The following is a 23,952-nucleotide window of genomic DNA, read 5'->3' on the forward strand; positions in this document are numbered from 1 at the left end:
TACCAAAACATTCCTTGTGGCTTAATGTCTTGTAAAAGCACTGTCTCGAAATACTCCATATATAGGTTAGCTAACACTGGGGAGAGATTAGATCCCATTGAGCATCCGAACTGCTGTTTATAATATTGATCTTTAAATGAGAAGGTATTAGTGTTAGCACATAATTCCGTTAATTTAATGATTTTGCTGACAGAGATTGGTAGTTGGTCCCGATAATTTTGTAATTTTGTTTCCAAGAAAGCTAAAACCTCAGCTACGTTGATGCAGGTGAACAAAGAAACTACATCAAGACTTAGTAATTTTCTCTGCCCAGATAAATGATGATTCTTGATATTACTTATGAAATCTTCTGAATGTTTTATATGCGAGTCGGAAAAGCACCCTACAAATTGTGATAAAATGTTCGTGAGCCATTTTGATGTCTTACTCGTACAAGAATTTCTATTTGAAATGATGGGTCTTAGGGGAACACTTTCTTTATGAATTTTTGGGAGTCCATAGAAATTAGGTAGTTGTGGGTTTATGACTAATAAATTATTAAAAAACTCTTTTCCCACGATATTGCGTGCTCTTCTATTGAATTCCGAGGCAGTACTTTTGAGAGGGTTTTTAGTTAGTTTTTCATAAGTCCTGATATCATTTAAAAGATCAAAGGCTTTGCTTTCATATTCTAACTGATTCAGAATAACTATTTTCCCTCCCTTATCAGCACGGGAAATGACGACATCTTTACGATTCGTGAGACTGTCTACTGCTAACTTATAACGCTTAGGCAAACCACATTCATCCTTAAAACAATCCACTATGCCTTGTAATAGAATCCCTTTGAGACACAAAAGTTCTTTATCATACTTATTGGACGCTAAATACCTATCAAATTCCACAATATGGTCTAGGGAATGATGTTTTGTAGGCATCAAGGCAAAATTGACACCTAAGCCTAACACCTCTAGTTCATGGCGCGTAAAAGTAACATCTGATAGATTGACTACATTTTCTATCACAGAGAATTTAGACCACACACTGTTTTTACACAATCTTTCTAACTTCTTGAGTTGTATGTCCTGATGTTAAACACTTATTCTAGATGCTTTTTCCAGAGCAACCTGAGCTAAAAGTTTATAGGTGTGGACATTTGGGCACAAAAACTTGAGATTCCTCGTAGCAACCCTTACTTGGTAATAAATCTCATCACACTCCAAAGTGCCCCGCAAAGTACTAGACGCTACCTGAGTCCTACCCTTGTCCCTTATTTTTATTGTATATAAGACATGCCTTTTGCTCTACCTTTCTGTATTCCACTGAAGAGGATCACAGTCCGTGATCGAAATATATGGAATTCATTTATTTCATTTCTTCTTATCCAACACAGTGGGTTTTTGTTGAATCTTTACGAATGTGTTACGACATTACTTTATTGTTAAATTGCAATATGTTTGAGGTACATCTACTTGAAGTTTTAAAGAGCATGAAACTGCGGATTGAAGATGCGGTGGGTCAGTGCTACGATGGGGCATCAAACATGACAGGGAAAGAAAAGGGTGTGGCTGCAAGAGTACAAGAGGTAGCACCGAAAGCTCTGTATGTCCACTGCTATGGACACCTGCTGAACTTGGCCCTGCAGGATACTCTGCAAGAAAATGCAGTAATAAGGAATGCACTGGGAATCGTGCAGTCAATTCACCACTTTTTTAACTCTCCAAAACGAGAACATGTTCTCCGTTCTGTGCAGATACCAGCTGATTTCAATTCAGTACCATTCATCAAGTTGAAGTCTATCAATGAGACACACTGGGTCTGCAGGTGGGAGGCAGTAAAAGCCATTGAGCAACAGCCAGAGAGAATATTGCTTGCCCTTATACAGCTCTCAAACGACAAGGATGCAAAAACCTCTGTTGATGCTACAGGCCTTATAAAGGCCATGCTGGAATTCCAGTTTGTTCTGGGATTGCATATTTTGAAGGTTATTTTTTCAAATACGAATTCATTGGCAAGCTACCTGCAAGGTCATGAGGTTGATGTTATGGCTGCAAAAGCTACGTGTGAAGCAACCATCAAAACCCTCTTTAAATGTAGAGAAGAAGAAATGTTCTCCCTGATTTGGGAAAAAGCCCAAAAAACTGCAAAAAATATCAGTGAGATTGCACCAAACAAGGAGGTGAAGACATCAAAAAGACAGAAAGAACCATCCATAAGGCTGCAAGCATTATTAGGAGAGACTCCTGAGGTGCAACCCATCTTGTTCACTGATATACAGAGAGGCAGAATTGAGGTGTATTACGATGCACTAGATAGAGTTCTTTCAGAAATGAAAGAGAGATTTGCAAGCAGGGACACTAATATCTTGACCTCATTATCTAACATAGTGGTGGGAAAAGCTACAGAGGAGAGTTTCAAGGCAGTGTCAGACTTCTACAGCATTGACGCAGACGTCCTGATGGGGGAAACTGCCATCTTCCACAATCTAGAAAGTGTTAACTTGAAAACAGCAAACCAGGTGGTAAACTATCTCTACTCAAACTCTCTGGATGAAACCTTGCCACACTTCACAGAGGTGGTAACAACACTGGCAGCCATACCTGCCACATCTTGCTCAGCCGAGAGGTCATTCTCATGCTTGAGAAGACTGAAAACTTACCTGAGATCCACCATGGGCCAGGAGAGGCTATCAGCATTAGGACTTCTTTGCATAGAAAGAAGTCATGTCAACCAAGTGGACATAAACACTATAATAGATATATTTGGTAGACGAAAGGGCAGAGACAGTATGTTTTTCTAAATTATTTTGAGATTGACTATACTTATCAGGTGATTGTATAGTTTACCTAGATTTACTATAGTCCCTACGTCTGTATACATGGTTTCGTGTTCAACTTATTGGAAAATTCCTAACATCATATATATTTTCACAAGCGATGTAGAACTATTATTTAATTACCTTTTTGTAGACATTTATAACTGCTTCCTATTTCACATTGTACTCAGTGAATATATATTTTATACATGCATGCTTAAGGTACTGAAACACAATATGACTCATAAAATCTTGTCTTCATTGAAGTTTCTTTTCTATAAAGAATAAATGGTTTTAAAGTGTTTTTATACTTTCTATTAAAAATTTCCCCAAGTATTTTCATATTTAGCTCTATAGCATTTGTTAGATGGTTTCAACAGCACTGTATAATGGCAAATTATTTAGGTTCTGGGAGTATGAAAAATTCGGGCAGATTTTGTGTTGCCCCCCCAGGTAAGCTTCATCCCCTACGCCTATGGTGAAATGACTTTGCATATCATGGTAAATAGGTTACATAATTTGTTTTCTTTCGAAGCATGCATATTGGAAATGAAAATATCGACCAAAGTATTAGCATGGTTAAGAAAGACGTCGGATCATCAGGTGAATTATTTTATGATTATATTTGCCATGGATATGGCGGACCTTGTGAGGAGGGGTCCGATTAAGCTTCATTTAAACAGTCGCATTGGCAAGTTGTGAACAGAAAAGCAGGTACTTATTGTATAGCTGTAGACTAAAGAACTAAACTCATTGATTGTGTATTCGTTAGATTGTAATGAAAAAATATCAAACAAGCATGGGGCCATTTGTTTCTGGTGGGCTGGAAGGAACAGACTGTCGTAGTATTTTCATGTTTCACAACAATCTCCTCGCAAGTCGAGGAGGTATGGAGTGTTTATCTTAAAACGCAGTCAAATGAACGTACTTCGATACTTTCACTCTTTCCTAGGCCGAAGGGTGAGTAGATTTTAGCGCTAAATTAACTAGAATACGATTCGTGAATAATGGTTTTCTGCCGAATGGCCTCGGAGCGATGAAGCTAAAATGTGATGTAAGAAAATTTATTAGGTAACGAGGATTGCTCAGGGTTGGCTTATTGATTTAAGGGATGTTTGTTTGTTGATGACTAATGTATTGTTATAACTAAACATGTGTTGAAGAAACGATTAGTGTGATTTATGTGTAGATAAGATTTGTTTTAACATAAACATTGAAGTTGGTCCACATCTATTCATTGTTATTAATCTTTTGTTACATCCAACCCCATCACGATAAGTGAAACATCATTCGTTGTTAGGCAAAGGTCACAAAAATTATCGTTTTTAATTCAAAATAGAGTTTTGTGTTTTGTTCCAGTAACAAATTCAATTTTCACCTTTATCTTTTTTTTTAATTGAAAGGTATTTTTTTTTCTTAGGAATAGGTAGGAGCTATTTGATTTGACATAAACGTCATATTAAATATCCATGCTGGAGTTTTAACTGGTTTCAAGTTACAAAATTTTGTGTATTCAGTATATAGAAGATAAATTGTGAATTTTAATGACTTGGTTAGCAATTATTGAACATGGCTGTTTTGATTGAAAAAGTAGTTTTTATTTTTAGAGGTGCACACCTATGTGATATAATTAGAAAAATATTATTTTTGTAAAATATATCAATGTAATGAATATTTTTCTTGGCGGGAATCAATAACTGAAAATTTTGCAAAAACCTATACATAAACGAACGAAGTTGCATTGACTCCTTTAGAATCTTTGTTTTGATAGATTCTGAGGTTGAAGACAATGACCTTGATGACATCTAGAAGTATAGGTTCCACATTACTTAATGCAGGTTAGGTTAGAATAGATGACTTTATCATACTTTAATTTCTTTGACCTCTACACGTACCAAAGCAAACATGGAATCTCAAGTAGTATAACCATCAGTAGCCAGTCAGAACGTCCCACTTGGGTACGGTCTCACTAATTGCCGAGAAAACCGAGAAAAGCCGAACAATACAACAAAACCTAAACAAGGACGGGTTTTGCTCAAATGCACATTTCTATATATGAATGGTTGCATATAGTTGAATTATTTAAACTTTTTTCTTTAAAACATGTAATTTTCGTGTAATTTCACCAAAGAGAAGTTATGTTTTAGTCTCTGCAGTATGACCGACCACAGCTACATATACCATAACAAATTAGTATATGGTTGCATTATTTGAACTATTTTCTTTAAAAGGTGTGATTTTCATGTAATTTGATCAAAGAGAAGTAACGTCTTTATCCACTGCAAAATTACCGACCCCAGCTACGATTCGTGGTTACCGCTAGCCTGCCATCTATGTTCTGCGAATGCAGATCATCACTGAGCGTCAGAGTTGCCAGATTGGCGTTTTTAATGCCAAATTTTGTATTTTTGGAATGTTTTTACCGTGTTTGGCAGGAAAATTTGTTGGGTGGCATTTTTGGGAGGCGTTTTTAAATACCCGGTCGTGATTAGAGATCATTCTTTTACTTATATCAAGAATTAAATGATGTATATGAATGATATAAATTTATCTTGGTTATATCATGTGGGAAATGTTGCAAAGATTTTGTGCCTAGCGAAAGGATGTTTCAGCTCTTATTTAGTGAAAATATGTAATAACGTAGTAGTGCATCAAACATTTCTAAATCTGATGATGCTTTTGATTATATTTAGACACAATAGAAAAGTCACATGTATTTTTTATTCATGTATGTCAGAGTCTCTAGGAGGTTGTTTAATAAACTGGTTTAATTTATTGTAGAGGGTGCTAAAAAGTTTACTTAGGAACTTAAATGCAATGTATGGAGTAATACATTTTATTTTAGTTATTAATATTTTTTCTTTCTCACATAGTACGGAGTATAATATATTTTATTTTGGAAGTTCATATCTTTCTTTCCTTTTCACACACAGTCTTGAAAGTTGATTTATTTCAGAGGATGGTGGTTTATTACAGTACCACTAGAATTAAATGATGGTGTACATGAGTGATATAAGTTGATCTTGGTCATATCATGTGACATTGTTTTATATTGGCTAGTCAACAGTAAAAATTATTTTTATATTGTAATTGTAGTTATACACATTATTTTTAACTACTTGATCTTGGTTATATCATGTGGTATTGTTTTATATTGGCTAGTCAACCGTAAAAAATAGTTTTCATGTTGTAATTGTAGTTATACACATTATTTTTAACTACACATGTAAAACCAAAATGCAAAAAAAAAATCTTAGAAAATGTAATGGTTGGCATTTTTGGGGCATGTTTTAAAAACAATTTGGCAGTTTTTGGCAGCATTTTGTCAGAAGTTGGCATTTTTCCTGGTAAAAACCTGGCAACTCTGCTGAGCGTGGTTGATGGAGTTGGCCAAAAACATAATACTTTTAGAATTTCTTGTGAGGTTCGAACACGTGGGGCATATTTGCATACTAACTTTAATAAATGTAGAGTGATTTTTTTTATTTTAAAAACTATTGTTGTTTATTTCTTTATACAAAGATTGCATAAATATTGCATACAATTAAATAAAAAAAAAACATTAAATTTTATTTGAAATGCACTATACAAAATTTATAGGCTATGAAATATGACATTGCATACATGGTATTTTGCAAAGTAGACCACTTGAAAAAAGAAACTAATGAAGCAGAGCGCTTTCCTATATTACATATTCAATGCAAAAAGTACATAGTTGAATAGAAATACATATTTTGTATATACATGAAAAAGGAATACAAAAACTCCATTAAATATTGACGTCAACTTCGCCGTGTTCCATCATGCCAACCAAGAAGACCACAGAATGGACTGGGATAACGCACCAATTATATTCAAATCCCATTGTAGCTTTCAAAGTGGTACCATCGCAAATGCCAAGATATTCCGCAAACTACGTTCCAAGAACTCGGTGAGATGTCCCTTGGGTACTGGTGCAACTCTTGCGTAACGAACGGGTGCTTCGAGGATAAACTGTTGCTTTTTTGTATAACCATAGTAGTTTGTTGCAGGAAGCGCAAAAAGGGAACAAATATTTTTGCGTAATACACCAAGTACATCAACACCTATAACCTTGGGCAAGTTTGAATTTAAGATTTGCTATATTCTTGTGGGTGTTTCTCGGCGTGTTTCAAGTATCGGTTATCGCTTATCCCCCCCCCCCTCCATAACAATCCTGGATCCGTGCCTGGGTGGTATGGATCAAACTTCACTCTATTTAAAAACACTATTGTGTTTTTAGTGTAATAGACTGCATATAGTTGAATTATTTTCTTTAAAAGGTGTAATTTCCATATAATATGATCAAAGAGAAGTTACGTTTTTATCCGCAGAGATATGATAGATTCTGAATGGAGAACATTCACGCTCGATTGCTCATCACATCGATTACGCCCTGTCATTTACCCTAGTCCCTATCTCTGATTGACGTGCTAACCACACCGCAATTACCGAAAGTACTGCTACCCGAGACTTCCCCCTTCTTGAGGAATCTCGCTCTGGCAGGATTATGTCCTGGTCTCACGCGTTTAGGCACACTCTGGCCTCATGTTCGATAATTGTTGCGAGATGACAAAGGCGGAGCATGCCGACAGGAGACCTTTTGGCCCATATCTAGGTCGGATGCGAGAAAAAATCATAATAATAAAAAATAAATAAATAAAAACTATAATAATGTAGATAACAAATAGAATACATAAATAAATGCAAAGGTATAGTTAGATAATAAACGAGTTTCGTGCGTTAAGCGACTTATTTGGCACCAAAAGGATTTTTTTATGTTGTTCATTCATCCATAGATAAATAAATAAAAGTAAATAAAGTATAAATAAAGAATGACCAAAGTAGTTATGTTGGTGCTCAAAAAATAATAATGGCATTTTGGTGTTCTAAATTTTAAGTAAACAAAGAAACGAGTTAAGCGTAAACATGTCCAGCTTCAGAATAAACTAAATATTTTGTGAGCAGCATCGCGATGGCATATCAGATGTCAATGATTTCCTTCGACGTGTTGGAAGAAGTCTGCGATCATGAACTAAAAGTTTCAATAAACTGTGTTTCTCATGATGATATCTGTGCTAGAACATTGACAAATACCGGTAATTCTACTCGTCTTACATAATTGTAAACTTATTAAAGTGAATGATTATATTACATTGTATTGAAAAATGTATATCATATGTGTCTATACATAGTAAAGAATTATCTATACATAAATTTCAATCGTTCTTGAATGATTGTATTACATTGTATTGAATATAATGCATATCATATGTGTCTATAAATAATAAAGAATTGTATATACATGAATTTCAATCTATCTTTTTTTTTAATACAGATATTTTAAGCTGATTATCCTATTATAACTTGAAGATGAGGACTAATTGTCCAGAAGACTAAATGCCCGAAGACCAGTTATTTTGCAAAGGAAGACCAATTGTCCGAAGACTAAATGTCCGAAGACTAAATGTCCGAAGACTAAATGTCCGAAGACTGAATGTCCGAAGACTGAATGTCCGAAGACTAAATGTGACAACGGTTAATCAATTAATAAAGGTTTATTGTATAAATTATGTACATGGATATATACATTGATATACAATGCGGGTAATGGCACCCCCAGGTACGGACAATTGCTCATTGGACAGTTGCTCACTGGATAGTTGCTCACCAAACAAGTGATAAATAGGACATTTGCTCACCAAATGATTATTTTAGTTATATTGAAGTTTATTACAGCAATAATGTACAAACCTAATAACATAATATACAGGATTTTTCAGTTATATTGAAGTTTATTACAGCAATATTACAGGATTTTTTTGTTATTGAAATTTATTACAGCAATAATACACAAACAATACACAAACTTTCATATTTTAGTTATTAATTAATTATAAAATTCAATACCAATTTCTTCCATCAATATATAGTGATTACAGTTTTACAACTGGTGCAGTACTGAAGTGGGTTTATTGTCCTTAGTGGTTTACAAGTCCAGTCTAATGGTGTGGCCAACTGCATTTAGAAAGTCAGGAAGACACTGACTTCCTGCAGCATACCCCTGGCACAGATAAAGTAAATCTTTACCATAATTGTTAGAGGCCAAGAACTTATCAAACTCTACAATATAATCTAATGCATTGTTTTTAGTTTGTTTCATTGACTAATTACCCTAACACTTCTAGTTCATGAACTAGAAGTGTTAAGGTTAGGAGTCAATTCAGACTATGAAAGTAAAATTTTCGACTTATTAAATGACAGAGATACATACGAATAGTTAGCCACACCATTAGACTGGACCAGTAGAATATCATTACTATATATTGATGGAAGAAATTGGTATTGAATTTTATAATGAATTAAAAACTAAAAGTTTGGATGTTGTTTCTGTATTATTGCTGTATATATGATACAATATAAGTTCAAGAGAAGTAAAAGATAATCCTTTGGTGAGCAAATGTCCTATTTGTCACTTCTCCGGTGAGCAACTGTCCTACACCCCAGCACCCCAGTGGGAGAGTTGTTGTGCCCTAGTGGGTGGAAGGTGAGAGCGTGGTTCATACTTTCACAGTTGTTATAGGTCCATTTGAATGGAAGATTATAATTTCGTTGAGGTTGAAACACATGAGAACACAACGAGGGAACCAGTTTCTCACTAAAGTACTCTGTGAACTTCGGTAAATCCTTATCGAATTTTAGGCGCATCATATGAGACCTCTCATTCAGAGTTTCATTTTTCCTTGATTGTTCCGTGGACGCAGCATTTAGATGACGTTTTGCATTTTCCTCCAAGTGGCGGGTGCACAGAAGGAGCGTCGCGTTTGGGAACAGAGGGCACAGAACATCCCACATAGAATCGTTGTTCTTACCTTTATAGATTGTTGTCCGCACTCGTAAATTCGTGGCTAGGTGCTAATTCCCGCACTCGTAAATTCGTGGCTAGGTGCTAATTCCCGCACAGTGCTACCAAAAAAAGAGTTGAACTGGCAATTCCATCCCCGGTTACATGAATCGTTCGGTTCTTCACACCACCACACTTGTCAAGGACCGCAACGGCATTTGTATCAGGTTCCAGATGAGCTTCAAACTTGCCTAAGGTTATAGGTGTTGATGTACTTGGTATATTACGCAAAAATATTTGTTCCCTTTTTGCGCTTCCTGCAACAAACTACTATGGTTATGCAAAAAAGCAACAGTTTATCCTCGAAGCACCCGTTCGTTACGCAAGAGTTGCACCAGTACCCAAGGGACATCTCACCGAGTTCTTGGAACGTAGTTTGCGGAATATCTTGGCATTTGCGATGGTACCACTTTGAAAGCTACAATGGGATTTGAATATAATTGGTGCGTTATCCCAGTCCATTCTGTGGTCTTCTTGGTTGGCATGATGGAACACGGCGAAGTTGACGTCAATATTTAATGGAGTTTTTGTATTCCTTTTTCATGTATATACAAAATATGTATTTCTATTCAACTATGTACTTTTTGCATTGAATATGTAATATAGGAAAGCGCTCTGCTTCAATAGTTTCTTTTTTCAAGTGGTCTACTTTGCATAATACAATGTACGCAATATCATATTTCATAGCTTATAAATTTTGTATAGTGTATTTTAGATAAAATTTAGTGAAAATTTTGTATTTAATTGTATGCAATATTTATGTAATCTTTGTATTGTAAAGAAATAAACAACAACAGTTTTTAAAATAAAAATGTTCACTCTACCTTTATTCAAGTTAGTATGCAAATATACCCCACATGTTTGAACCTCACAAGAAATTCTACAAGTACCGTATTTTTCGGACTATAGCCCGCACCGTTATATGACCTGCACCCCCTTACACCTTAGTGCAAATCCACACAAGACCCGCACCGCTGTATGACCCGCAGTCATATGGCGTGCGCGGCAGTGTAGATCCGGCGATGTATACTACCCATTCATGGGTGGCCACAGGCACAGCTCACGGCGGTTGTTGTTACGGCCGGCCGTTGACGTGGTGATCAAAGTAATTTCAAAGCTGAGGCTTTCTAAATTTTCTGTCTCATCAATGCTTATGTGATTTATAAAAAAAAAAAATATATGTTATCCGATATAAGCAGGTTTCTTGGTGATATCTTGCTTTTCAGGATTCATCACAATTTGGTTTCTGAAGCTGCCACTAGATGTAGTGGTAGCTTCGATGAAAGAGGGGTGATCCCGAAAATGTGCAACTGATCTTACGATGCCTTTGGGATGGGTCGAAGACGCGGCATTGCGATTCATGATCATGATACTAGTATTCCTCCAGTCCTATTTATTTCTGATTGTGATGAAGATGAAGAATAACCAACAAATTAATTTCAATATATTTTATTGCACTTATTATATATATATATATATATGTATATATATATATATATATATATATATATTACAAAGAACCTTAAAGGTCAGATATCAACAGATATACCATTCGCTAAAAATCATCATATTGCTCGAAAAAGTACTTTTTAAAAGCATACAAATAAAGTTCTTACCTATTACAGAAGAATGTATTCAGAAAATTCACTTTTAATTGCGCCTCGCATACCACTTTTCCGAAGTCTAGTTATTCAGAATAACAATATTGTTTGTTTGGCAACTGTGACGTCACGAACGCGGAATTCCCCGAACCTTTCCCGAAGCGCACGGGCGGAATGTTTCGAATAGCAGACGACGCAGTGAAATGAAGACAAAACTGTTTTTTGCCAAATTTGATAAGATGTAGATGGTGGAATTATATAGAATACTGTCAGTATGTTTTTTTTTTATGTACATTAAACTGTAAATACAAAAAGTTATTGAAGTCTTGATATCTGACCTTTAAAGGTCAGAAATCAAGACTTCAATAACTTTTTGTATTTACAGTTTAATTTACATAGAAAAACATACTGACAGTATTCTATATAATTCCACCATCTACATCTTATAAAATTTGGCAAAAATCAGTTTTGTCTTCATTTCATTGCGTCGTCTGCTATTCGAAACATTCCGCCCGTGCGCTTCGGGAAAGGTTCGGGGAATTCCGCGTTCGTGACGTCACAGTTGCCAAACAAACAATATTGTTATTCTGAATATCTAGACTTCGGAAAAGTGGTATGCGAGGCGCAATTAAAAATGAATTTTCTGAATACATTCTTCTGTAATAGGTAAAAACTTTATTTGTATGCTTTTAAAAAGTACTTTTTCGATGATTTTTAGTGAATGGTATATCTGTTGATATCTGACCTTTAATAAATTTGTGTAAATGATGCCATAAAACCCTGTTTGATTGTTTACCAGTAATTAATCAATTGGTTTATAAATGCCATACAAACACTGGTAATTAATTTTTAAACCAAACAATTTCCAATGGTTAGTTTTCAATAGAATAGAACAATAATAGAGCACATTACTGAACTGTTATGAACAGAGTCAATGGAGCACATCGTTATTACAAAAAAAATAGTGATCACAGACGACAGTCAATGTTTATGAAGGCGTATCATCGTTCACGAAGCCATCGAATTCCTCATCCTCTGTATCGTCATGGAAGAGGTTGTGGTATAAATCGGCCAATTCTAATGCAGTGACCTCATCCGTTTCCATTTCGATTTCGGATTCGTCCGATTCCTTTTCCGAGTCGTAGCATGCATCGAACATTGCAGAATGGCACGTTTCTGATTTACGGAAACCGTTCTGAATAGTCGATTCTTTAATTTTCTTCCATGCTTGAACGACCCACATGTAATGCACAAATTTAGCATTAAGGAACCAGGTACAGTTTGTAATTTGTAATTGCGAAAATGGCCGCCCGCTTGTTTTTGTTTGATCGCGACACAAGAGCATGTAAAGCGGGTAAGACAAATCCTACCTTCTCTTTGTCGTTTGTCTCGATCGTACGCGCTGTATTATGACTTTAATCAACTTTCATACGACGAATCCGGTCGGTCCCCCCCGCAAATCCCCGATCCGAGAGGGCACCCAGCTAAACTAATCGTTCATTTTTTTTTTTTTTTCACTGCGTAAGAGGGCAATTTCAAACCAGAATCCACAGATGACCCGCACCCCCGAAATTTGGCCCTTTTCTGAGGCAAAAAGCCGCGGGTCATACACCGAAAAATACGGTATTATGTTTTTGGCCAACTTCATCAACCATGCTCAGCAGGGTTGCCAGGTTTTCTACCAGGAAAAATGCCAAACTCTGACAAAATGCTGCCAAAATGTTTTTAAAACATGCCCCAAAAATGCCAACCATTACATTTTCTAAGAATTTTTTTTGTATTTTGGTTTTACATGTGTAGTTAAAAATAATGTGTATAACAACAATTACAATATGAAAAATAGTTTTTACTGTTGACTAGCCAATATAATACAATACCACATGATATAACCAAGATCAAGAAGTTAAAGATAATGTGTATAACTACAATTACAATATAAAATATTTTTCTACTGTTGACTAGCCAATATAAAACAATGTCACATGATATGACCAAGATCAATTTATATCATTCATGTACATCATCATTTAATTCTAGTGGTACTGTAATAAACCACCATCCTCTGAAAAAAATGTACTTCAAGACTGTGTGAAAAGGAAAGAAAGATATGAACTTCCAAAATGAAATATATCATACTCCGTATTATGTGAGAAAGAAAAAATACCAATAACTAAAATAAAATGTATCATACATTACGTTTAAGTTCCTAAGTAAACTTTTTGGTATCCTCTACAATAAATTAAACCAGTATATTAAACAACCTCCTAGAGACTCTGATAAACATAAATAGAAAATACATTTGTGACTTTTCTATTGTCTAAATATAATCAAAAGCATCATCAGATTTAGAAATGTTTGGTGCTGCACTACTGCGTTATTACATATTTTCACTAAAGAAGAGCTGAAACATCCTTTGGCTAGATCTTTACATTTCCCACATGATATAACCAAGATAAATTTATATCATTCATATACATCATCATTTAATTCTTGATACAAGTAAAAGAGTAATCTCTAATCACGACTGGGTATTTAAAAAGCCCCCCCAAAAATGCCACCCAACAAATTTTCCTGCCAAACACGGTAAAACCATTCCAAAAATACAAAATTTGGCATTAAAAACGCCAATCTGGCAACTCTGACGCTCAGTGATGATCTGCATTCGCAGAACATAGATGGCAGGCTAGCGGTAACCACGAATCATAGCTGGGGTCGGTAATTTTGCAGAGGATAAAATTGTTACTTCTCTTTGATCAAATTACATGAAAATCACACCTTTTAAAGAAAATAGTTCAAATAATGCAACCATATGCTAATTTGTTATGGTATATGTAGCTGTGGTCGGTCATACTGCAGAGGCTAAAACATAACTTCTCTTTGGTCAAATTACATGAAAATCACACAATTTAAAGAAAAGTTTAAATAATTCAACTATATGTAGTCTATTACACTAATAACACAACAATAAGAAACTTAAAAGTGTAGTTTGATCCATACCACCAGTAATCATAGACGGCGGGCTGGACGAGTCGTAGCCAGGGTTGGTAAAATTGCAGAGGTTAAAAACGTAAGTTCTCTTTGAACATGGAAATCACACATTTTAAAGAAAATAGTTCAAATAATGCAACCATATATATATAGAAGTGTGCATTTGAGCAAAACCCGTCCTTGTTTGTATTGTTCGGCTTTTCTCGGTTTTCTCGGCAATTAGTGAGACCCCTTGGGTATACCAAAACGTCCCACCTAAAATCGCCCCATGCCAAGTCAAGGCATTTGATGGTGTCATTGGTCGATTGGAACTTGGAGGAATTGTCAGTATAATTTCTCAAGATTGGGACATGCCACATGGAGATTGGAACGGAATCCTTTATATCCATCAACTGGTAAATTCACCGAAAATGGAGAGTAGGACCCTTAAGTGAAGAGTAAGGGTACTTTTTTAATTTGTTAGAGCAGGTGCTCCTGGGAACTTGCATTCCTTAGTTTTCCACCAGAAATGGTGAAAAAAATAGAATTTAATGGAAGGGTATGGCGCACCTGATATGGTCATAATCCCAAGTGCTGAATGCAAATTATGGGTTATTTAGCGTTCAACACCCAATAGTGGGGTTACGGCCGCATTGGATCGTCATAGAAAGGATGTTGCTTGTGAAATTAATAAGCCATGGTGATGGTTAAACTTGGATCATTGTTAAAACCATAAACTTTACTGTAATTTCTGAAGTCAAGGTTTTTTTTCCTGGAATGGCTTATTAATTTCGTAAGTGGAGTTACATTGAAAAGCATCAGAAAAAGATGCTGGTCTGTGCACAGTTGAGCTCACATACATATTCAGTACTACCTCTCATTAATGGACATTAATTAGCTGTGTTTGCGGTGTTTTTGCTGTTTTTGGTGTTTTTAGTGCTGTGCAATCACTATGCCACCCAAAAACCACTCCAAATCAATGGATTATCCACATCAATGGACACCGTTACCTCCCTTTTAGTCAGTTAATGAGAGGTAGTACTGTACCTGTCAAACTGGCTGCAGTCCTTTTACATTTTATCATGAATATGAGCTCTGGCAATCAAGTGCATAAAATGACTCTGTTCAATGTGGTCATGTAAATTTTAAATGTTTTATTTACACTAATGCAGTAATCAAATAGCACAATCATAAATGTTTAGTTAATTTACATTGATTGATGCAATACAGGTACTACAAGGAGCACATTCAAACAGTCCAATTTTGAACAGTTTTCTAAAGTGTTTGTTTATGAACCTGAAGGAGAAATACCAAGTTGTCCTGAGAAAAATGTGCCTGTACTACAACACTTAGAAATACGAAAGGAAGATATACAGAAAATTATTCAAAAGTAAAAAAGACACAAATCTCCAGGACCAGATGACTTACGTCCAAGGATTATAAAAGAGGCAACAGATGTTTTATTGTGGCCTGTAAAGATTTTATATGAATATTCTTTTGCGTATGAACAACTTCCAAATGACTGGTGTATAGCAAATATTACATTGATTTACAAAAAGAAAGGTTCAAAAAGTGACCCTGGAAACTATAGACCAGTCAGTTTAACAAGTGTTGTGTGTAAGATTTTTTAAATATTAGTAAGAGATGCCATTATGACACACATGAAAAACAATGCATTATTTAGTAGCAGTTTGGTTTCATCAATGGAAGATCTACAGTTCTACAACTTATTAAAATATTAAACAGATGGACAGAATCTTTGGGTGACGGCAATGCAGTTGATGTTAAATATTGTGACTTCATGAAAGCTTTTGATAAAGTTGCCCACAGAAGACTTATTGAGAAAATTAGCAGTTACAGAATTTGGAAAAACTATCAAGAATGGATAAAGGCATTTCTATCTGACAGACAACAGAGAGTAATTGTGAATGGTAACAGGTCAAGCTGGAAAAAAGTGACAAGTGGGGTACCTCAGGGGTCTGTACTGGGGCCTCTGTTATTTGTAATTGTTATCAATGACTTCCCTGAATGTGTCACACATAACAGTGAAATATACCTTTATGCAGATGATGAAGATATTTAGAGAACTAAAAGATGAGGAGGATTGTGAGAAGTTACAACAGGATATCAATGATGTGTTTTTATGGTCTGAAAAATGGCTCCTGGGTTTTCACCCAGATAAATGTAAATGTATGAGGGTTGGAAGAACGAGTATCACAGATTAAGGTTATAAAATGGAGAAACATTTGAAGAGGACAACAGCAGAGAAGGATGTGGATGTCATATTTGATGATAACCTGAAGTTTGCTGACCATCTGGCTGAAAAGGTAAACAAGGCGAATAGCATTGTTGGGTTGATAAGAAGAAATTTTGTTACTTTGGATGCTGAGATGTTTAGAGTGTTATTTGTAACACTAGTAAGACCACATATTGAGTATGCCAATCAGATATGGTGCCCTCACCTTGTGAAAGACGTTGTGACTCTAGAAAATGTACAAAGGAGAGCTACGAAGCTGGTGCCACAACTGAAAGATTTGACATATGAAGAACGTCTGAGAAAGCTGAGACTCCCAACTTTGGCTTATAGAAGAGTAAGGGGAGACATGATAGAAGTTTTCAAGATCATAAGTGGAAGATACGATGAAGAATGTAGTGAGGGAGTATTACAAAGTCGACAAGAAAACACTACCAGGGGACACTCTGGCAAGTTGTTCAAGACACGGTCAAGACTGGACATCAGGAAATATTCTTTCCCATGTAGAGTGCTTAACCTCTTCACTCCGGGGCACATCGCACGTCTGGCAGCATTAGCTGCCTGATGTGCGATGTTGCGTCATAATTATCGCATTATAAAAAATAAAGTCAGTGCTCAACCGTTCGTTCTCTTTCTCCCGTGTATTTTGATAACCATAGAAAATATGATGAAGCCAGTTTAGAGAGAATGGAGGTTACGTAGGTACGACTACAATAGGCGTCACGGTATGGAAGTGGTTAACAACTGGAACAGCTTGCCAGAGTGGGTAGTCTCAGCATCCTTGGTGCACCAATTTGAAGCTTGGCTGGACAAGTTCTGGGTGAATCAGGAGCTGGTATTTAACTATAGAGCTCCAATAGTCCAATACACACCACCACCAAACGATAGTAGTATTTATGTAGATCTGGAGTCACAGGCGTAAGCCTCTTCCAGGGGATCATCTGTGAGTATGAAGAAGTGGATCCAGCTAAGTGAGCAAATTTCTGTAGAAGTTGTTTGGCAGTCTTTTCCCCGCCAATGTTCTTGTCCCATAGTTGTCCTTGAAGCTGGCGATATGATATCCTCTGGCGGCGTCTGAGCTTGTTTTCGGATACTAAACGAACCTGTAGGCCGACGAGATTCACATATTCTGCCAGGAGCTGTACCAGGAGATAGAACGAGAGTTTCAATTTCTTGGCATGTCTGTTAAACATCCCGTGCCAACCTTCGACGTCATTATTTGTTCGGACTGGCTGGTAGAAGACACTCCAAGTATTGGGCTTCCAGAGGCTTTCATGGATCCACGTTTCATCCATGCAGTCAACGAATTGCATCAGCTTTGGTGTAGATGCTTTCCTCTTAAGATGATTGAATGTTTGTATGATGTGTTTGTGTGGAAGATAAACAAAGGCCATCATTTTTTTACAGAACTTGTGCGTAGCATCATCGTGTTTGTAAGCGACATCAGGCAAAACAAAAGCAGCACTTGCTTGGAGTCATTTCCTTTTCTGACAAAGGCATGAATGCCGAATAACTGAATGAATGGATCTTTCACAACCTTGAATGTGCCATCCATGTACCATGTCTTTGCTAAGCGCAGCAGATTGATCATGTTGTCGTTGGCAAAGATGATGTGTTTCTGGGATCCAACTTGAGTCGTGCTTCGCAAAAAAATTTCTGGCAGGAAATTCTCATCGATCTCTAAATTTAAATTCATGGGGTCTCATGGTCTTTGGGCTTGTCTGTGACGATTGGCTGCTCTGGCATAATTATCTAATGTCGGCAGTGGATCGATTGGCTGGTTCGGTTAAAGTTGGTCCAAGACAGCACCATTAACGATTTCTGCAATCTCTTTTACTTTGGCACGTATAGTTGTAACAGTGTTGGCTCCTACTTGCCCAGGATGGATATGGGTCTGCGGTCCTCTTGTAAAATTCATCCCATTCTGTTTCACTGTCGTGTTACACCTGTTGTTTTTGTTACGCACACTACATGTCCAATCCTTTTGTCCATTCTTTAGTGTGCGCTTCAACGTGTACGTATATCCGTCACTATCACAAAGCTTTTCTTTTCCTTTTTGGAAACCAGACTTGATAATTTCGTATGTTGTTGTTGCTGCTGTCTCTTCAAACAAAATATCTCGTTGTGTTTGATCTTGAAGAGATGGTTCGTGGAGGGGTTCTGGAACTCGAAATGAAACGGCTGCAACTGGATCTTTCGATTTGTCAACCTCCATCTCCTCGATTTCCGAGGGATCTGGGTCTTGTAAGCCATTCAAATGTTCTGTTAATATTTCCTGCAGTTCTTCCTCATTGGGGCATCTCTCTGATGTATTCATTACCCTCTTGGAATTCAGCAGTGAAGGTGGCAGATCTGTCAAGCGACTGGAGTATAAGAGATTCCTGGTCCAATCTTGTGCTCTCTGCATCTGGTGGTGAAAGGCCAATTGACTGTATACAGTTGTCACATTGTCGGTCAATTTACGTTTTCTCCCTCACAGCCTTTCGGTACTCCTCCCTTGAAATGCCCGTTTGACAAGTTGTGTGTTGCCATTGGTCACACCTGTCACAAAGTAGCCCTTCCTGTCTTGGTCTAACAGGCTTCTTGCATCTGATGCACAGGTACTGTGATCTCTCATCTTGAATGTTCATCTTGGCAGCACTTGAGGGTGATATAAAGACCTCAAAAAATTGAGGAGCTTGTATAGCCTCTGAACTACAGTGAATGCATCTCAATTACTCATCAGAGGTGAGCTTGCCTAATTAACACTAGTATAATACTAAGCTGTGGTTAATTGGTGAGATACTGATGAATTGGTCACCTAATTAACACTAATTAATCATAGCACCATACATGGCTGCAGAAAAGTACCTACAGGTTGTAGCCCTTACTAAAATAATAATCCATAACTATGGTTACACCATGGTACTAAAACTGTCCCATTTTACTATAACCATGGCTTTACTATAACCATGGTTCAATCATGGGTTATTATTTTCATAAGGGAAGCCTGAGAGATTCCTGTATTTTGACATGGTAGATCAGTAGATAGGCCACTTTCATAAAAAGGGACAAAATAACTGTAAAAAATTGTCACCCCTGTAACTTAATTATTTGAGGGTCATATCTATCAAAAAATCTAAAACAGGTTTCCCCTATCCCAGGTAGTCCGATTTAACATTTATTCCCAGATAGAGACCCCCAGAAACACCCATGTTCTGAAATTGTCTGATAACTGACTGAATAGAAATAGATTCACTCCATTTTCGGTGAATTTACCAATTGAGTGGGTAAACCTTCAGTTGATGGATACAAAGGATTCCGTTCCAATCATGGAGGTATATTATACCTCCAATCTCCATGTGGCATGTTCCAGTCTTGGAGGAATTATACTGACAATTCCTCCAAGTTCCAATTGACCAATGACACCATCAAATGCCTTGACTTGGCATGGGACGTTCTGACTGGCTTTGTAACCAGCTACATTTGTTTGTGTATAGCTTTTAGCAAAAGTTTTCTGTAATTGATTTCTGCCAAGAATGATGTAGATTACATTGATGCATTATAATTTACAAAATTATTATTAAATTTTCTATCGCTATATTGTGTAGGTGTGCACTTTGAAAAATTTACCAAAAGTAGTTAATCAAATTTAACATCATGATATACTATGAATTCAGTAATATTCCTTGAAGAGGCTGGTGTAGGAGTAATCATTTAGTAGTTATATAAGTATTGATTATATAAAATGTGCTTAGCTCAAAGAACTAGGTGTATGGAATGGGGTTGTGGTAATTTTGTCCATTGGTATTTTTGTCCTTGTAATTTTATCCTTTAGTTCGGAAAATTTACCCTTAGAAAACTTACCCACTTATTTATTATGACCTGACCTGGACTATGATATATATGTATCATGCTGTTATGACCATTTTATTACTATTATGTGGAAAAGAAAAAAATAGAATATTCTATATTTATGAATAGAATATTACTGGAAAACAATATCAATAAGTTAATGAAACATTATAATCACCAATGTTTAAGATCTGGCCCATATGCTCAAGAATGTTTACTGACTTGGTTTACATGGTGATGTCTTGAGGTCCTTCCTCACTGTTGTGGTGGTCCACTCACTGCTGGTGCCAGATGTGGTGTCTCTGTATAAAGTGACCACTTGATCTAGTAAGGTGTTAGAGCTCCTACTCTGCTGGTGGAGCCCAGTTTGGTTTGGAGAGCTGCCATGATTTTCTGTCCCCTTCTGTATACTGCAGGCATAATATTCTTCTGATTTTTTTCTTTTCCTGACAATGAGCTCTATTTTTTTGTCGTTAAAAAACAGGATGACTCGTCTCGCAGGGCGGAGTCAGAGGTGAGGGGAAGTGTGGGTGGAGGTGTGTGGTCATGGGAAAGGGCGGGAAGAGTCAGGAGGGTGATAGTTCTTCACCAAGCGGCTCACAGAATTATCACCCTCCTGACTCTTCCCGCCCTTTCCCATGACCTCACACCTCCACCCACACTTCCCCTCACCTCTGACTCCGCCCTGCTAGACGAGTCATCCTGTTTTTTAACTCTGCGTGTTCCCCTTCTTCACATATCTCTTTGTACTTATGTCTCTGCAAATTCTTGTAATCTGTACTTTCCTGAAGAGGGCTATAGCTATTAGCCAAAATATAGAAGTTACACATTCTTCTAAAGTTTCCTTTTTATTCCGACTGTGGGTTCTTCGTGAATATATATATATATATATATATATAATATATATTTACATTTTACTTTGTCCGAATTTGACTCATGTGATTGTGAATTTGACTGCAAATCATCTAAACATGAGTCAAAGTCATAGCTGTCTTTGTCAAAAAGCATAAAGATGTATTGTTATGTATTTACTTGTCAAAATACATTAAAAAATTCTTTATAAATGATTTGTTTGGCTATAAATTGTAAGTGGGAATAAATCTGTCCACTATTCACACTTACAAGCGGGTAAAATTGACAGAGTCCATGGACGCCTGGACGTTATAATCCCATATTACTCTTGCTTAATTTCTGTAGTAGAAACTTTGCTGTTTAAAAAGAAAATAGTTTAATTTTATGTAAGAAATACAAAGATAAGATTAAAGATTATTTACTCTAATATTTACTTTGACCTGTGCTGAAAATTAATATAATTTGCTCTAACATTTACTCCAACTTGTGCTGCTATTTTGAAAGTTTCTCCGGTCATACATCCTCGTGTCTGCAGATTTTATCACCTCTGCATAATAATTTTGAAACATGTGTTATGGCACTAGATGGCAGTGTAGGTTTACTGCTACCACAGCATATTCCTAGCCACCTCATTCCTACGGTTGTGATGCTATATGAAAAATAAAGCAATGATTATTTGATAGTGATATCTCATGTAGCACAATATGCTGCATGGCCCTATGCAACCACCAGAACAATGATAGGTGAATTACTGAATTGGCATCAGCATCGGCAAAATGTTGCCAATGCTGATGCCAAATCCCTTTCTAAAAAATGCCAATTCACCTAAAAAGTGCTGATTCATTCTGATGCCAATTAATTGGCACACCCCTAATTCTTTTCATGTTGTAATTTGTAGTATACATGCAATTTTCTTCTCACTGTCCTTAGCAGTATTGTTAAATATTGCAGGTTGACCTAGGAGTTCAAATAATGCAGTTGTTTGAGCCAAATGTGGCCACCAGGAAGGCCACTTTTGGGATGTCCTGATTTTGGTTTCCTGAGGCCCTGTTTGGCTGTGCCCCAGGGGTCATCAGGACCCGTGTGGGGTACGCTGGCGGGTCAACAGTCAGCCCAAGTTATCACAACATGTAAGTATAGAAATTATTCATTTTTGAGATATAACGATTGTTGTTTTGGCCTATATTCTGGGATTCTAGGACCAACACCAAGTACCTGCAGGTGGTGGTCCTGCAAAATGGTTATCAGAGAATATTGTCTCACCATTCATCTTTAGAACAAATCAACACTCACACCAACCCTAAGGGGCTGACTCATTCAGGACTGGGCTCGAGATCAGGGTTGCGGAGTCGGATGCTATAAGGTCCGACTCCAACTCCTAGAATTCCTAGGATGTCGACTCCAACTCCGACTCCTTTGATTACTCCGACTCAGACTCCCGACTCAGACTCCTTAACTCCTTGACCCCTATGTGGAAATCTATTCTGCAGATCCATATACCAGCCTCCCACACCTATTCAGCAAGCATTTTATAAATATTTTTCATGTATATTATTTTACGTGAAACATTCACTTGTATGATAAATATACTCACATATACACTCACTCAACTTTATATACATATGCACACAAGCACGTATATTCGTATAAACATATATATATTAAATATTTAGTGGTATTATTTATGCTCATGGTCATCTACCAGCTTATGAGCACTTTCAAATCTGTCATGGCAGAATTGCCACTTCAAGCTATATATTTTCATTTTCCTTTGTGTCCCTCCCCTCCCCCCCAAAAAAAAATCATCTGTTATTTCATTTGTCCATTCTCATAAACCTTCTATCACAATATTAGGAAATAATGTGACAAATCATGATGAGGAAAGGTTAATGGAGGATGCCCTACCTAGTACTTACTGCAGAATTAATTTCACCATGCTATTATAAAAACCAGGAATCGGTTCAGGAAAGAGAGAGACAACCTTCCCCTGTGAACACTGTTCATAGCTGCTGTTGTTCCTCCCCTTTTCAGTCATCACCAAATGCTGTGACATATGCTCTAATGTCATTCCTATCTGGTCTCTGAGACTGGTCAAAGTTTATCTCAGGGCATTATCCCAGTATGACATAGCTCCTACAAAACAGTAAATCACACAAAAACACTTCCATTGACTTTTATATACATGAAGACGTACGTGCATAGTGCATACGTAGTGGATATTTACTATTGTCTACACTGCCATGTACATGATGGAGTTCTAGATGTTAACATAATCTGAATTAATTAGACTGTCAACAAAGGTAAAGTAGCTAGTTTAAATTATTTAAAGATAAAAATCATCTCTGTCACTTGACAGTTGACAAATTATTCAGGAATTTAAATTGATAATTATATTTATTGAATATTGATTAAAAATAGAAATACGTTCCACATGCCATAACTCCCATAGTATAGAATGAATGAAACATTAATACAAACTACATTCTGGAAGCTTCTATAAATGGTATATATCCTGTAATTAGCTATAAAACAATTCTATACTGGATGGTTATTAAATTTTCTCAACACAAAACATCAATTTTTTTAGATTTTTTAAACTTGGAATAATGGGACCTTCTGCTCTCTATTCGCACAATAGCAACAAATTATTTCACAGTGCACATCTATAGACAGTATTTTACAGCTATTGGACTTAAGGAGTCTGAGTCGGATAAAAAAAGTCTGACTC

General features: G+C 36.5%; 2 protein-coding genes across 2 annotated transcripts in view; both read left to right on the plus strand.

Moving 5' to 3' along the window:
• Positions 1 to 1,333: 1,333 nt before the first annotated feature.
• Positions 1,334 to 22,331, plus strand: LOC143024160 (zinc finger MYM-type protein 1-like). Its single transcript, XM_076182959.1, has 2 exons — positions 1,334 to 3,397; positions 22,176 to 22,331. Exon 1 carries the CDS (start codon positions 1,334 to 1,336, stop codon positions 2,777 to 2,779), a length of 1,446 nt encoding a protein of 481 aa, XP_076039074.1. The 3' UTR covers positions 2,780 to 3,397; positions 22,176 to 22,331.
• The window catches only part of MsrA (methionine sulfoxide reductase A), a 46,096-nt gene continuing 44,324 nt past the window's right edge, over positions 22,181 to 23,952 (plus strand). The window contains 1 exon segment of the mRNA XM_076182960.1: positions 22,181 to 22,354. Within this exon segment, the coding sequence (XP_076039075.1) occupies positions 22,197 to 22,354 (158 nt within the window). The 5' untranslated portion in view covers positions 22,181 to 22,196.

This window comes from Oratosquilla oratoria, chromosome 3, assembly GCF_046742065.1.
Source record: "Oratosquilla oratoria isolate Oo_2021 chromosome 3, ASM4674206v1, whole genome shotgun sequence".
NCBI lineage: Eukaryota > Metazoa > Arthropoda > Malacostraca > Stomatopoda > Squillidae > Oratosquilla > Oratosquilla oratoria.

Coding starts and splice junctions, on each gene's coding strand:
- LOC143024160 (XM_076182959.1), top strand. CDS start 1,334: ATGGAATTCATTTATTTCATTTCTTCTTATCCAACACAGTGGGTTTTT.